This window comes from Branchiostoma lanceolatum, chromosome 7 (assembly GCF_035083965.1).
Source record: "Branchiostoma lanceolatum isolate klBraLanc5 chromosome 7, klBraLanc5.hap2, whole genome shotgun sequence".
Lineage (NCBI taxonomy): Eukaryota > Metazoa > Chordata > Leptocardii > Amphioxiformes > Branchiostomatidae > Branchiostoma > Branchiostoma lanceolatum.
In genome coordinates this window covers 8,116,492-8,128,632 of record NC_089728.1, presented here as the reverse complement: position 1 = coordinate 8,128,632, position 12,141 = coordinate 8,116,492, and the positions used below count along the sequence as shown (strand labels likewise).

General features: G+C 41.7%; 1 protein-coding gene across 9 annotated transcripts in view; it reads left to right on the top strand.

Annotated features, from left to right (window-relative positions):
* The window catches only part of LOC136438993 (vinculin-like), a 33,380-nt gene that overhangs the window by 11,988 nt on the left and 9,251 nt on the right, over nucleotides 1-12,141 (top strand). For 4 of the 9 annotated variants that reach the window (XM_066434081.1, XM_066434076.1, XM_066434075.1 and 1 more), the window contains exons 3-21: nucleotides 1,315-1,422; nucleotides 1,916-2,087; nucleotides 2,487-2,632; nucleotides 3,147-3,318; nucleotides 3,836-4,063; nucleotides 4,221-4,366; nucleotides 4,777-4,969; nucleotides 5,193-5,338; nucleotides 5,762-5,924; nucleotides 6,252-6,403; nucleotides 6,801-6,866; nucleotides 7,541-7,564; nucleotides 8,305-8,416; nucleotides 8,866-8,927; nucleotides 9,277-9,412; nucleotides 9,840-9,931; nucleotides 10,257-10,283; nucleotides 10,904-11,024; nucleotides 11,944-12,065. In XM_066434081.1, coding sequence (XP_066290178.1) covers nucleotides 1,315-1,422; nucleotides 1,916-2,087; nucleotides 2,487-2,632; nucleotides 3,147-3,318; nucleotides 3,836-4,063; nucleotides 4,221-4,366; nucleotides 4,777-4,969; nucleotides 5,193-5,338; nucleotides 5,762-5,924; nucleotides 6,252-6,403; nucleotides 6,801-6,866; nucleotides 7,541-7,564; nucleotides 8,305-8,416; nucleotides 8,866-8,927; nucleotides 9,277-9,412; nucleotides 9,840-9,931; nucleotides 10,257-10,283; nucleotides 10,904-11,024; nucleotides 11,944-12,065 — 2,388 coding nt within the window. The remainder of the gene's footprint in view (nucleotides 1-1,314; nucleotides 1,423-1,915; nucleotides 2,088-2,486; nucleotides 2,633-3,146; nucleotides 3,319-3,835; nucleotides 4,064-4,220; nucleotides 4,367-4,776; nucleotides 4,970-5,192; nucleotides 5,339-5,761; nucleotides 5,925-6,251; nucleotides 6,404-6,800; nucleotides 6,867-7,540; nucleotides 7,565-8,304; nucleotides 8,417-8,865; nucleotides 8,928-9,276; nucleotides 9,413-9,839; nucleotides 9,932-10,256; nucleotides 10,284-10,903; nucleotides 11,025-11,943; nucleotides 12,066-12,141) is intronic. The other 5 variants (XM_066434077.1, XM_066434084.1, XM_066434079.1 and 2 more) reach the window with 3 other exon arrangements.

Below are 12,141 nucleotides of genomic sequence, written 5' to 3'. Positions count from 1 at the left end.
CCTCGGCATTCCACCCATTCTGGGAATGCACCTTGCCTTCAGTGAGGCCCTGACATTCCTGCTACATGACACCCTGCCCCGGGGAAACACAACCCCTTGGTACATGACCAAAAATAGGCAGGAGGGATTGCTTTCTAAGCAGAGCCCATGTTGACTGGGCGGTTATTTTAGCTAACACTTCCACAAGACAGCCATTTACAAGTGCGTTAGTGTACCAGGTTTTAAAGGTTTTGTACTATGATTGTCAGGCATGCGTAGATATGGGTAATGAAAATATCACTAAAATTTTGCTAGGTCGTTTGTGACAATTTAAGATTCAAAATTACCCCATTACGATGTGTGCCAAGGGGTTACTCTTCAAGGGGCTTTCCCTTTTATCGTGACCCCATTTTGTGTCAATAGTCTAAATTAGGAATACATGTATTTGCGAAGCAAATACTAGTACCTGAAGACGTTTAAGAGCTTAAACGGACGGAGGCCATATATATTAAGAGATTAACAACCCTGAGAGCCAGTGAATGTGAAGTGAAAATATACAATATGGAAAATTAATGTCATCATAGAAAAAAGAAGACATGTTAGAAAATAAAACTTGCATATACACTTCATCTTTTTGCCCCTAGTACACGTTTTCTGATCTAGGTCAAAGGTCAGCGTGGGTGGTGATGTTATATGATGTACATGTCCTCAAGGGGAGTCTTGAAACTGCAAAGAGGCAATGAAAGATGGAGTCTATTATTGGCTAGGGATGGGGAGGATTTCCCTAACTACCAGTCAATCATGATAATTAATCGAGTACAAATACTTATAGTACATGAAGGAAGTAATCAATACATTTTGTAAACTGATAAATGAGTTGCTTCTATTCTAGTTTCATCAATCCACACACAATACAATAGATTTTTAGCTAGATGTCAGACCAAGGCTGTCTCTAGCTTTGAATTTTTTTCTGTCCTGCTTATTGTTTGGGAGCCCATTTTGTTGATTTTCGTTGATAACTCTGTCATTTCTAACCTTGCAGAAAGACATTTTCATTAGATCTTTTGGACAGACAGGATGAAATTTTGTCCGTTTTAAACTTTAACGAGCAAATTTCTGTTTCCGGACGGAGGGCTCTGTGTCAGACAAGATATTTCATGCCATTCACTGCTTTCAATCCACTTAACTTTGAAGCTTTACATCTTCATAAAAATCATCATATTGTTTGGCCGTCTGACGCATTTGTAATGGCAACATAAAAGGAATGTGATGTCAATAACAATTCTGTAGTATACAGCATACTGAATTCTGTGCTGTGTCTTTTAACACCTGCAGGTGTCCCAACTAGTGATTCTCCATGAAGAGGCTGAAGATGGCAACGCCATGCCGGACCTGGCACGACCGGTCCAGGCTGTGTGTGCCGCGGTACAGAACCTGGTCAAGGTGAGACAAATAATTACAAGGCATAATTTGAAAGTTCATCTGTGTTAGTATTAGTCATTCTGAAGCAAGGTTCCTTGACAAAGACTGGAATTGGACAGTCAAAAGTTTGGGCAAGTCCAATTTTTGTGTTGGAAATTACAGTTCAACCTTGCTTCAGAATAATTATCCACTTCCATTGATACAGATTAATATTTAGGAAGTCTACTAGATTCTTTGTCATTGTGGGGATGATAGATAATAGTATGATCAAAAGAAAGTGGTATGACTTATACAATAGATATTGTGGTGTCATAGCTTATAAGTAATACTTAACTGTTGTGTTTCTCCCCTTGTCCACTATCAACACTACAAGTAATGATATGATACCATTAGTCTTTAAAGTGATAGTACAACTGCTGCATTTAGCCCATGTGGGCAAGGACATTCAAATAAAGATTATCATCATCATTATATGGACAACATAAATAATACTGATTTGTCTTACTCAACCCAGGTTGCCAAGGAGACAGCAGAAACTAGCCAGGATGTGATCCTGAAGCAGGAGATGCCCATCGCCTACACCAGGGTGGAGGAGGCTTCACACCTGCTAGTGGACGCCTCCAACATGCTGCGGGATGATCCCTACTCCAGACCAGCCAGGGAGAAGCTCATAGATGGTGCTCGAGGTAAGACTATTTGTTCATATGTTTGCAATGTTCTATTGGCTAAGCATCTGTATCTCTGTATAGCCAGTATACCTGCCCTGCATAACACACCAGCTCCGCAGGCAGTAGCTGGTTATATTACACTGAACGTCCTCTCACACCTAGCCTTTGGATATCAAGCTGCAAGCATTGTTTAAAGCTATCTGGTGAAGATGCCCCTACTGTACTTGGTGGCAGCGTGTTCCGCTGACCATCTAATCATTTCATGAATAGATAAATTCTAAAACCATGCAGATTGGAATAGTTTTTAAATCCATTGCCTTGGTTACAGAATGGCCATGTTAGATTTTGCTCTGCTCAAATGTCTTTTAAAAACTTGGACCAACTGAATTGATAGCAATATATCCTGTGTGTTTGTAGGAATTCTGTCTGGGACGTCCCAGTTGTTGCTGACGTTTGACGAGGCGGAGGTGCGTAAGATCATCCGGGTGTGTAAGAGTGTGCTGGAGTACCTGGCCATTGCTGAGGTGGTGGAGACCATGGAAGACCTGGTCACTTTTGTCAAGGTATTTCAAAATATCATACATTTATCCATGCACCTCGGTTAGATGATTGAGACATGGTTAAATCATTTATTGTGCAACATAGAATTTCTAATGGGGTTTACCTTTAGGCACTTCACACGACTTTCCTTCTTCCACCCAGGTGTAAAAATGGTTGATTGGGACATTGTTAGAGAGGTAAAAGGCAGTAGAAGAGAGGGTTGGGCTCTGCCTTCCAATTCCGTGCCCTAGACACGGTAGACCCACTGCCCCTTAAAGAAAAAAGACTCTACCTTTTTTACACTCAGTAATGTTGACTGTTGAACTATCAGTAATTAGCAAATAAAAGATTTTCGGAAAATTACCAAGTTGAATTTCCTTGCAAAACCTTTTTTATTTCAGAACCTGACCCCTGGTATGACGGGGATGTCTAAGATATTGGATACCCGTTTTAAGGAACTTTATGTAATAAGCAAAAAAGATCTAGATTTTCTGAGAGTTACTAAGCTACATTTCCTTGCCAAACCTTTTTCTGCAGAACCTGACCCCTGGTATGACAGGGATGTCTAAGATGGTGGACGCCCGTTCTAAGGAGCTGACCCACCAGCAGCACAGGGAGAGCCTGGCCCACTCCCTCCAGGTGGTGAAGGACCTCACACCTGTCCTCATCTCCGGCATCAAGATCTTCGTCACCACAAGGAGACCTCAAGGTCAGATGGTTGTTTGTTTTGTATAACTGGTAAACTGACTTAAGGCAGAACACACCGATTTTGTACACTACCAGTATGTACAAGCTGCAAAAGACAGCACTGTAAGGTTTGATCTACTCACACCAGGATGGAGCCCTCCTTTTTTTATAAGTGTGGTGGATCTTTAACATACTCAGGGTGTGGCTCCCCTGAAACAAGTAGGACCTTTGCATCCCATCCAAGAGCACATCCCTAACTGAAGCTAGGTAATCAGTTTCACCTGTAAAGTGCCTTTCCCAAGGGCACAACAATAGGGGCCTGCTAGGGATTTTAACCCAGAACCTATAGATTCCAATTGAACAACGCTAAAACCACCTTGCCATCATTGTGATCGTCAGAATTGTAAATGTTAAACTTACCTGTGTGTTTGCTGCAAAATCCATGGGATAGCAGAGTCATATGTGTTCATCCTACCAGAAAAGTTCCACTGTGCCTTGAACAGTATATCTTATACCATACTGTATGATTTGGACCACAGATGGTAAGGGCATGCCAGAGGCCATCGAGAACCGTAACTACGTGGTGAACAAGATGTCTGCAGAGATCAGCGAGATCATCCGCGTACTGCAGCTGACGACGTACGACGAGGACAGTTACGACGCTGACGACATGACGGTGATGAAGAAGGCCCTGGCCAGCTTCATGGCACGCCTCAACCAGGCCAGGGAGTGGCTACAGAACCCCAACTCAGAAGCTGGGTCCCTGGGTAGGTAGAAAAGATTACTAAGGTATAGAGTATAGTTAAACGTTCGTTCAGACCCTTGTAGTGCCTAGTGACACATACATGTAGAACAGGTACCATTTCTTTTTTTGATTTTCACTGACTACTGATTGAGAAACTGTTTCTCTCCTGCTTTATTCAGGTGAGAGGTCACTGAGACAAATCATTGAAGATGCGCGGAGGATCGGGGAGCGATGTGTTGGGCCGGAGAGGGATGAGATCCTCAGGCTGTGCAGTGAGCTGACAGCCATGGTGGACCAGCTGTCAGACTTCAAGGCCAAGGGCATGGTGGGACAAATAATCTTGGAAGAATGTTTAACTCACTGACTCAGTGTCATTATGTCATTGTCAATCTGCCACTACCTATAAACCAACATTTCTTCTAGTACTCAATGCAAACCCTTCAACAATAACATAATTGTTTAGAATATATCAATTCATAAACCAACATCGCTTCTTATACTCTTTGCAAACCTTTCAAATGTATCATGCTTGTTTAGAATACACCTACATGTTGTTAAAATCCTTAAAGTATTTTTTAACCAGGTTAGCAGTGATTTTCAATCATCAAGATACGTGTGTATGCAATGCAAAAATCCCATGTACCTAAATCTATGGAGCTTGCAAACATCTTGTACATTTTTAATCCGATACAGATTTTTAGGTGATGCTAATCAGAACATATTCCTTCCTAACAGGGGAGCTCTCCAGAGGCTATCAACCTGTCCAGGCAGATCATTGACCGACTGTTGGACATGGACAAGCGTGTTCAGCAGGCCGTGTCCAACTTCCAGCAGAGCGGCATCAGGAAGCCAGCCCCCACCATCGCAGGCAAGATGGAGCAGGCCATGAGGTGGCTCAGTGCACCGGCCATGGATGACAAGGGATTAGGTAATGGTGTTCTCTGTACTTAGTTTGCAAAGTTCTTAGCGTAGATAGCAAGGGCCTCTATATGGAGCTTTCTGTAGTTTGAAATTGTGTGCACCAAGGTTCGGCTTTCAGATCATTACAGCATTATTTTTCAAGACCCAAGATTCAACAAATAGATTGTAAGTCTTGGTTTCTTGCTCAGTGACTCGTTAACTGATGTTTGTGCTGATGTATATTTGCTCAGGACAACAAGCGGTCCATGAGCTGGTGCGGGAGGGCAGGAAGCTGGCGCAGACGTGTCAGGAGCCGGACAGGTCCGACCTGCTGAAGAAGTGTGACTCAGTGGAGAGGCTAACCAGGCAGCTGGCCGACCTTGTCAACCAGGGCAAGGTCAGATGAGAAGAAAATCTCTGTAAAAGAAAGGGTGATATAGTCTGTGAGAAAATTAGTGTCTAGAATGATATAACTCTAAAAGATCACTCACCTTGCCAGAAACAAAATTAATGGTTCTGGGAGAAACTTAGAGTCGCCTACATTGCAGCCAACCAATAATGATGATAATGAGACTAAAATGTCAGGTCTGGAATATTGTTACACTCAGGATCAATGAACAGCATGCAAATGGTTACTAGCACCAGGACAGTAGGGACCGGAAGCATTTGACAGTTATCTGAAGAAATTCAGGAACTTTAATATGAAGACATCTCTGAAAGAACATTACCTTTCCCTAAAGTCTAAAATATGCAGTATTTTGCTTTCCAGTAATGTTTGCCTGGATAATGTTTTCATGTTTAATCATGTATGACCTCACAGGGAGACAGCCCTGAGGCCCAGGAGCTGGCCCGCACTGTGCAGGAGAAGTTGAACGACCTGAGGAAGAAGATGGACGATACTCTGGTGAAGCAGATCGCAGATGTGTTCCTGGACACCACGTCTGCTCTCAAGCAGCTCAGTAATGCCGCCCATGCTCCTGCAGGTCAGAGGTTAAACATGAACTTGTACCAAGGTTTCTTTTGGTTTGATTTAAGGGAGGTATTCACTGAATCAGAGTTGGTCAGCCGGTATAACCACTCTTCTCAGTCAAACACCAGCTTAGTAACTACATTGTCTATGTCACTACATTGGTCAGGCTGTTGTCTAAGTGCTCACAACATCTTGAACACGAATAGTAGATAGTTATGCAATTTTAAATTCTGCAATATTTCTAACATGTATGTGAAAATAACAATGCTTTCGAAAAAATTACAACTTACTACAAGCAAATTTGATTACAAGAATGTTGTCTTTGAATCTTTCTGAACAGATGCCCCCAACCGAGAGCCAGACTTTGGCAACAAGGCTGGGAACTTTCAGCAACACTCGGCCCTGCTGACCCAGACTGCTGGTCGTGTGGCTGATGCTGGAAGCTGTCAGAACAAGAAGACAGTCGAGGGCATCAAGAGCACTGCTGGTGTGGTCAGTATCATCTCTGAAGAACTTTCTGTTACAGTAGCTGTAAATGCATTTAAGTTCGCATGGTTTTAATTTCGTGCTAAGGGGAAAATGGAGTGTTTGTGGTGGTTTTAGGTTCGCGGCGGCACCATAGTCACATACTGCTACAGTATTGGACAAAAATGTTTGCGGTGAAATGGTCACCGCGAAAACTGCGAACATAAAACCACTGCTGACCTTTATGCATTTACAGTATTACAGCTCACACTCATGACATACCAATTGGAGGAAAGATGTTCCAGTCTGATTTTATCTTCTTATAAGTGAGAAAACATACATATAGTCTTGTCACTGATACAAATGTTCATGAGTTATACAAGTGCAAACAATTTAATTTCAATTTGTTCATTTTGCTCCCCAGATCCGAGACCTGACCCCACAAATCAACCACGCTGGAAAGATCCTGCTGGACAACCCAGACAATCAGGTAGGGGGAGCTGCTTAGTGAACCTCTGCGCTCCCTGCACTTAGAGCAATGGTATTCTGTTCTCCAGCCACAAACATTTGTAACAACTGCGCTTCTGTTTGTTGTTAGCTTGTTGAGTAATCTGACATCACACCATCTTTTCTACTCTTTAAAGCACCTTTCAACAATTTTACCAAAAGTCTTTTTGCACTTTGCACTGTTGTCAACTGAAAAAGTCCACAATTGTTTTATTTATTTACCATTCATGTTTCATGCAGCTGTGTGGCATGCAAACACTGGGTAGTGTGCAGACTTTAACGTTATGGCTAATGTGAAAATATTGGCAATTGCTCAACATGTTGGCTTCAGTCTTATTGCGACTTTGAGCTTTTGAAAGGAACCATGGATAAGTTTTGAAAGATGCTGAACTCCATCAGGCATATTTTACCATGCCTTTATATTATCCCACTTCTCGCATTCCTATTTCTTTGCACAACATCACTGTCACATTTCATGTATTTTGTTGCTTTGTAGAAAACTAAACAGCCACAACAAGAGCCACACATCTTGGTACATGTAATATGCTTACTCACATTGCCGCTACCTAACACACATGCACACAGCTAGCCAAGTCTCATGATATCACTTCTCTATTACATGTCTCTCTCCCTCCCTTGTTCTCCTCTTCCTCCTAGTCTAGCGGGTTCAACCTCTACCGAGTAAGAGTCTTCTGAAATTCCTCTTCCTGTTTGTCTCCTACTTTCCTTTCTGTTTGTACCTCACTCTGCAGTGGATTTGTTTGTGCATAGATTTGGTCGATGGTGTTTGATCGTGTTTTGCCAAATGCTGAAAATTGTGCTTTGCAAGTGAGGAGTGATTATTGTACAACATGTATATTGTAGATATCCAACAGTATGTACGTTGTTGTGTAGTTGACTAAAGCATGTTTTTTTGGTTTTCAACTTGTTCTGGCAAGTATTCAACAAGATTTTGGCATGGCTTCCTTCATTTTTTAAAGCATTCACAAAAAATCTTCAAAAAGTCTCAGTATGCTTACAGGAAAGTGTGAAACAAGTGCTGTTTATCTCCACATGGTTTATTTATGCCAGTTGTTTGCTATTGCTGTAAATTTCTTTCTTGAGAGAAATGAGGCAAGTTCTTCAGAAAACTTATACAGAATGATGTAATTACCCACTCTCTTTTCTGTACTTCAACCTCCAGTTACACTTTATCATACCAATACTTTATTAAGATATTGTCTTCAGCACACCTTGTTCTGTTACTTGAATGCCTGTATTACTAACTGATATGCCATTTTTCTTGCTTCTTTAACAAACAATCATCTTGAACATTAGAGTTGCAGTGTCTGTTTGTGTGTACAGAAGCACAGATGTGTACTCCTGAGCTACATTCAAAGGTTGGACATTAAAGCATGTTGTTACTGGATTTACTTTCCCAGGCGGCCTCAGAGCACTTTGAACTGCTGAAGAGGGAGTGGATGAACAACATGGACAAGCTGACATCTCTTGTGGATGATGCAGTGGACACTGTTGCATTCATCAAAGCATGCGGTGAGTTTCGTGGGATCAGTACATTGTGCTGTATTGATAGCTTTTTCTTCACTTTTGAGGATCTGTGCGAAGTCAGTCCTCCTCTGCAGGTGGGGCATATGAAGCCCTTTGTGGGTGGTGACTGGGCAGTTGCAGCTATTTCATAACACTATGAATTGATTATGGTATTGTAATAATTCATATTTTCCATATCATCAAAATGGAACAGGTAAGAGTATCACTATGAGTATACTGAACAACTTGAGCAGAAATCTCAAACCACTGACTGAACAGCTTCTCATCTGCCAAGTCATCATACAATGAATTGTGGCTATTTCAAGAGGATGGTAATAGGGAACAGATGCTTTTTTTTATGTTTAAAGAAAATTATAATCAAGGCTGTGAAGCTGAATGAAGTACGACAGGCTCTTGATTCTAATATTTTTACCTTGGTACTTTCACTTTTTCAGAGGAGGCCATTGCCCGTGATAGTGAGATGGTGAAAGTTGCCATCAAGAATGTTCAAGTCCAGGTAAAATCATGCTCTATAACTCCCTGCCTGCTATGTCAAAGTAATCAAATACTTCTACAAAAGGCACATAGTATACATGTGTACAGTACACTACATTCCATGTTATTCATTAAGACATGTTTTAGTGCACAAACATCTATGAACAATCAGTAAAGTTGTTACTGATGTGTATATGTATTTGTTAAAGGATCACAGGAAGAATAGCTACATTCATATTGTAAGCTACATGTACTAGTAATTGTGGATGCCAAATAAAGTCAAAGTCAAAGGGTAGTGATGGTTTTTCCTTATGAATTTTGCTTTGTCTGTCAGCATTTTTATACACTGATGATTGAATGAATTGTTACAGAGCGTGGTGAATGGTGCCTCCAACATCGCCCGCCGTGCCAACCGCGTGCTGATGGTCGCCAAGAGGGAAGCTGACAACTCTGAGGACCCCAAGTTTGTGGACAAGGTGAACGACGCATCCGACGTACTGGCAAGATGTAAGCAACTGTTGCTGACCATTGACAACAATTTTAATGAATGTGACCATAAAGTTTCATTGATCTGTAGTGTGCGTAGTCAAGTGGTTGATGACCCTGTCTCATCAGGACCAAGAGGTCTTTAATTCAGAACTTAAGTTGTTGATTACCGGACTTGCTCACTACTGGAAAGGGTCACAGTCCTTAGGATGACATGAAGTCCAGTGTTCATTGTACTTTAAAAAATAGGGAAATTTCCCAGGTACAATGAACCTGTAGATACTGTATATACTATATGTATATATATGTACCATCTGTCATCTCTGTTCTAACCAATGGGATTAGATTAGTTCCACTGTTAATTACGTTCATTAAGCCGAATTGGAGATGACTTTCTTTTTTTTATTTCAGTGATAATTTATTGTTTTGTCACATTTCTGCTCATTAGCTATCAGTCCCATGGTGGTGGATGCCAAGTCTGTGGCCAGCAACCCCAAGGATACAAACTCTCAAGGGAGATACCATGACTCAAACACAAAGGTGGGTACAATGCCTTACACTGAAAGTACAACAGTTACTGTACCATGTAATTGTGATTGGCAGTTCTTGCAAGTCAATATTGGTTAGTCTTGACATTTACATCTACATGTACTTCAATAATGAAATAGTATCAATCAGGTCTTATAAATAGTAAGATTTTAGGGTGGGTGGGGATCAGAGGAGGCACAGTTGGGATGTTTTGACCAAACATCAGTCTTGTTCAAATGTTTTGTTTATGGATGCTACTTTTTAAGTTACTTGCTTACTGTCCCTAATGGTAAAATGTGTGAGGAACTTTTGTTACTTTGCATTATTTCCCCAACAGGACAGGTTGGCAAGGGAAATGGATACGGTTTTGCCATTTTGAGGTGTCTACACACTAACTGGGTGGTAATAACAATAAATATGTGATGTAAGGTGTATCAGCCATTGCACAGCTGAGGTCCGTGGGTAACATGGTGATAAGGTGGATGGTGCAATCTGCAGCAGCTGGATGTTTACATACAGAAAATGTCATATTCCACCAATAGGCCGATCCCATACCCTTGACCACCCCCGTCAAAATGTAAAAATGCAGAACAAAAACATGAAAATGCAAAATATTTGAGGGACAGCTAGCCGCTCTCTCATTAGTTGAACTGCTAATTGCCATTCTCTCATTGATTGAACTGTTTATTGTGTTGGACATGCAGGATCAGTCTATTCTTAAGTCAAACAACTGCTATAATCCTGCCATGTGGTTGTGTGAGCAGTGGGTGATCTCTAACCTACGAACCAGTCAGGGCACACATGAACTGGGCAGAATAAAGTATTGGTACTTGTAAACAACTACATTGCATGAGAAGAGGATCCATAACTTATGCGTGGGTTACGACACCAGCAATAGCTGCCTGTGTTCCATGTGTATTGCACCGTTGCAATTCTGATAAAATCAAATCAAAGATTGATGTTGAGACATGTTAAACACCACAGCTGAGAGATGCCGTTGCCGGTGTACGTGAGGCTGTCACTGTGGTGGACGAAGCCGCCCTGGCCGCAGCGCAGGAGGCCGCCTTCCCACCACCACCCGACCTGAGCCAGCTCAAGCTGGGAGGTAAGGGGCTCATAATGGGGAATATGTAGATTTCAGTTATAGATATCTTGTCTTTGACATTCCTGTCCTTGGTGCTGAAGTCTTTTTACCAGCTTGACTTAATCTCTCTATCCACTTCATCATTCACAAGATTTTGCATCTATTCTACCACTACTTTCAGATCGCTTAACATGTACATGTGTACTGCTTTGGGATTGGTGAGGTGAGGTGGAGATTTCAGTAACACAAAGAAAAGTAGAATCTGTGCAAGAAGACCCATATTTGCATGACCAAGATGACCTAGTGTGATAGGTTGAGCTGAGGAGGGAAATCATGGTAGCACTTACCACCTTTGACTCATTGGTCATATGTGGTTCCTGGACAGATAGATAAATGAAATAAAATCAAATCGTTGCAGGCATTGTAATTGAAGGCAGTTAAGCACTAAGGGCAAAGGATGAGCTCATTTGTGGCTTATGTACACATGTACATGTATAGCAATCTGAAAGTAGTGGTTGAATAGATGCAAAATCTTAAATGAAGTGGGTAGAGTGATTAAGTCAAGCTGGTAAAGGTTTTTCAGCACCAAGGACAGGGATGGCCAACATGGTCGTCTGTTGATTTCTCAGAGATTTTCTATCCTAGTGGTTTTGACAAACTAAATGAAGGTAGCTTGAAAGCATTTCATTACCAAGGGCAGGGATGTCAAAGACATAGTCGTCTAGATATTCTATAGTATTGACAAACCAAATGAAGGCTGCTCGAAAGCATTTCAGTAACAAGGACAGGGATGTAAAAAAAACATGGCCATCTGTCTACTAGATATCTCAGAGATTTTCTATAGTGATGACAAACGAAATGAAGGCTGTTCGAAAGCATTTCAGTACCAAGGACAGGAAGGCTAAAGATTCTTACCAAGTGGTGGTTTTCATCATTCCAGATGCAGCACCACCGAGACCACCCCTGCCAGAACATGAGACCCCCCCGCCCAGACCACCACCCCCAGAGGAGGAGGAGGAGGAGATCGCTTTCCCCACACCCAAACCCAACCAGCCCATCATGGTATGTCCTTCTGTCTGTGTAACGATTACTTGTAACTGGTCATGATGATGATCATAATCATAAATCAGTATGTGAA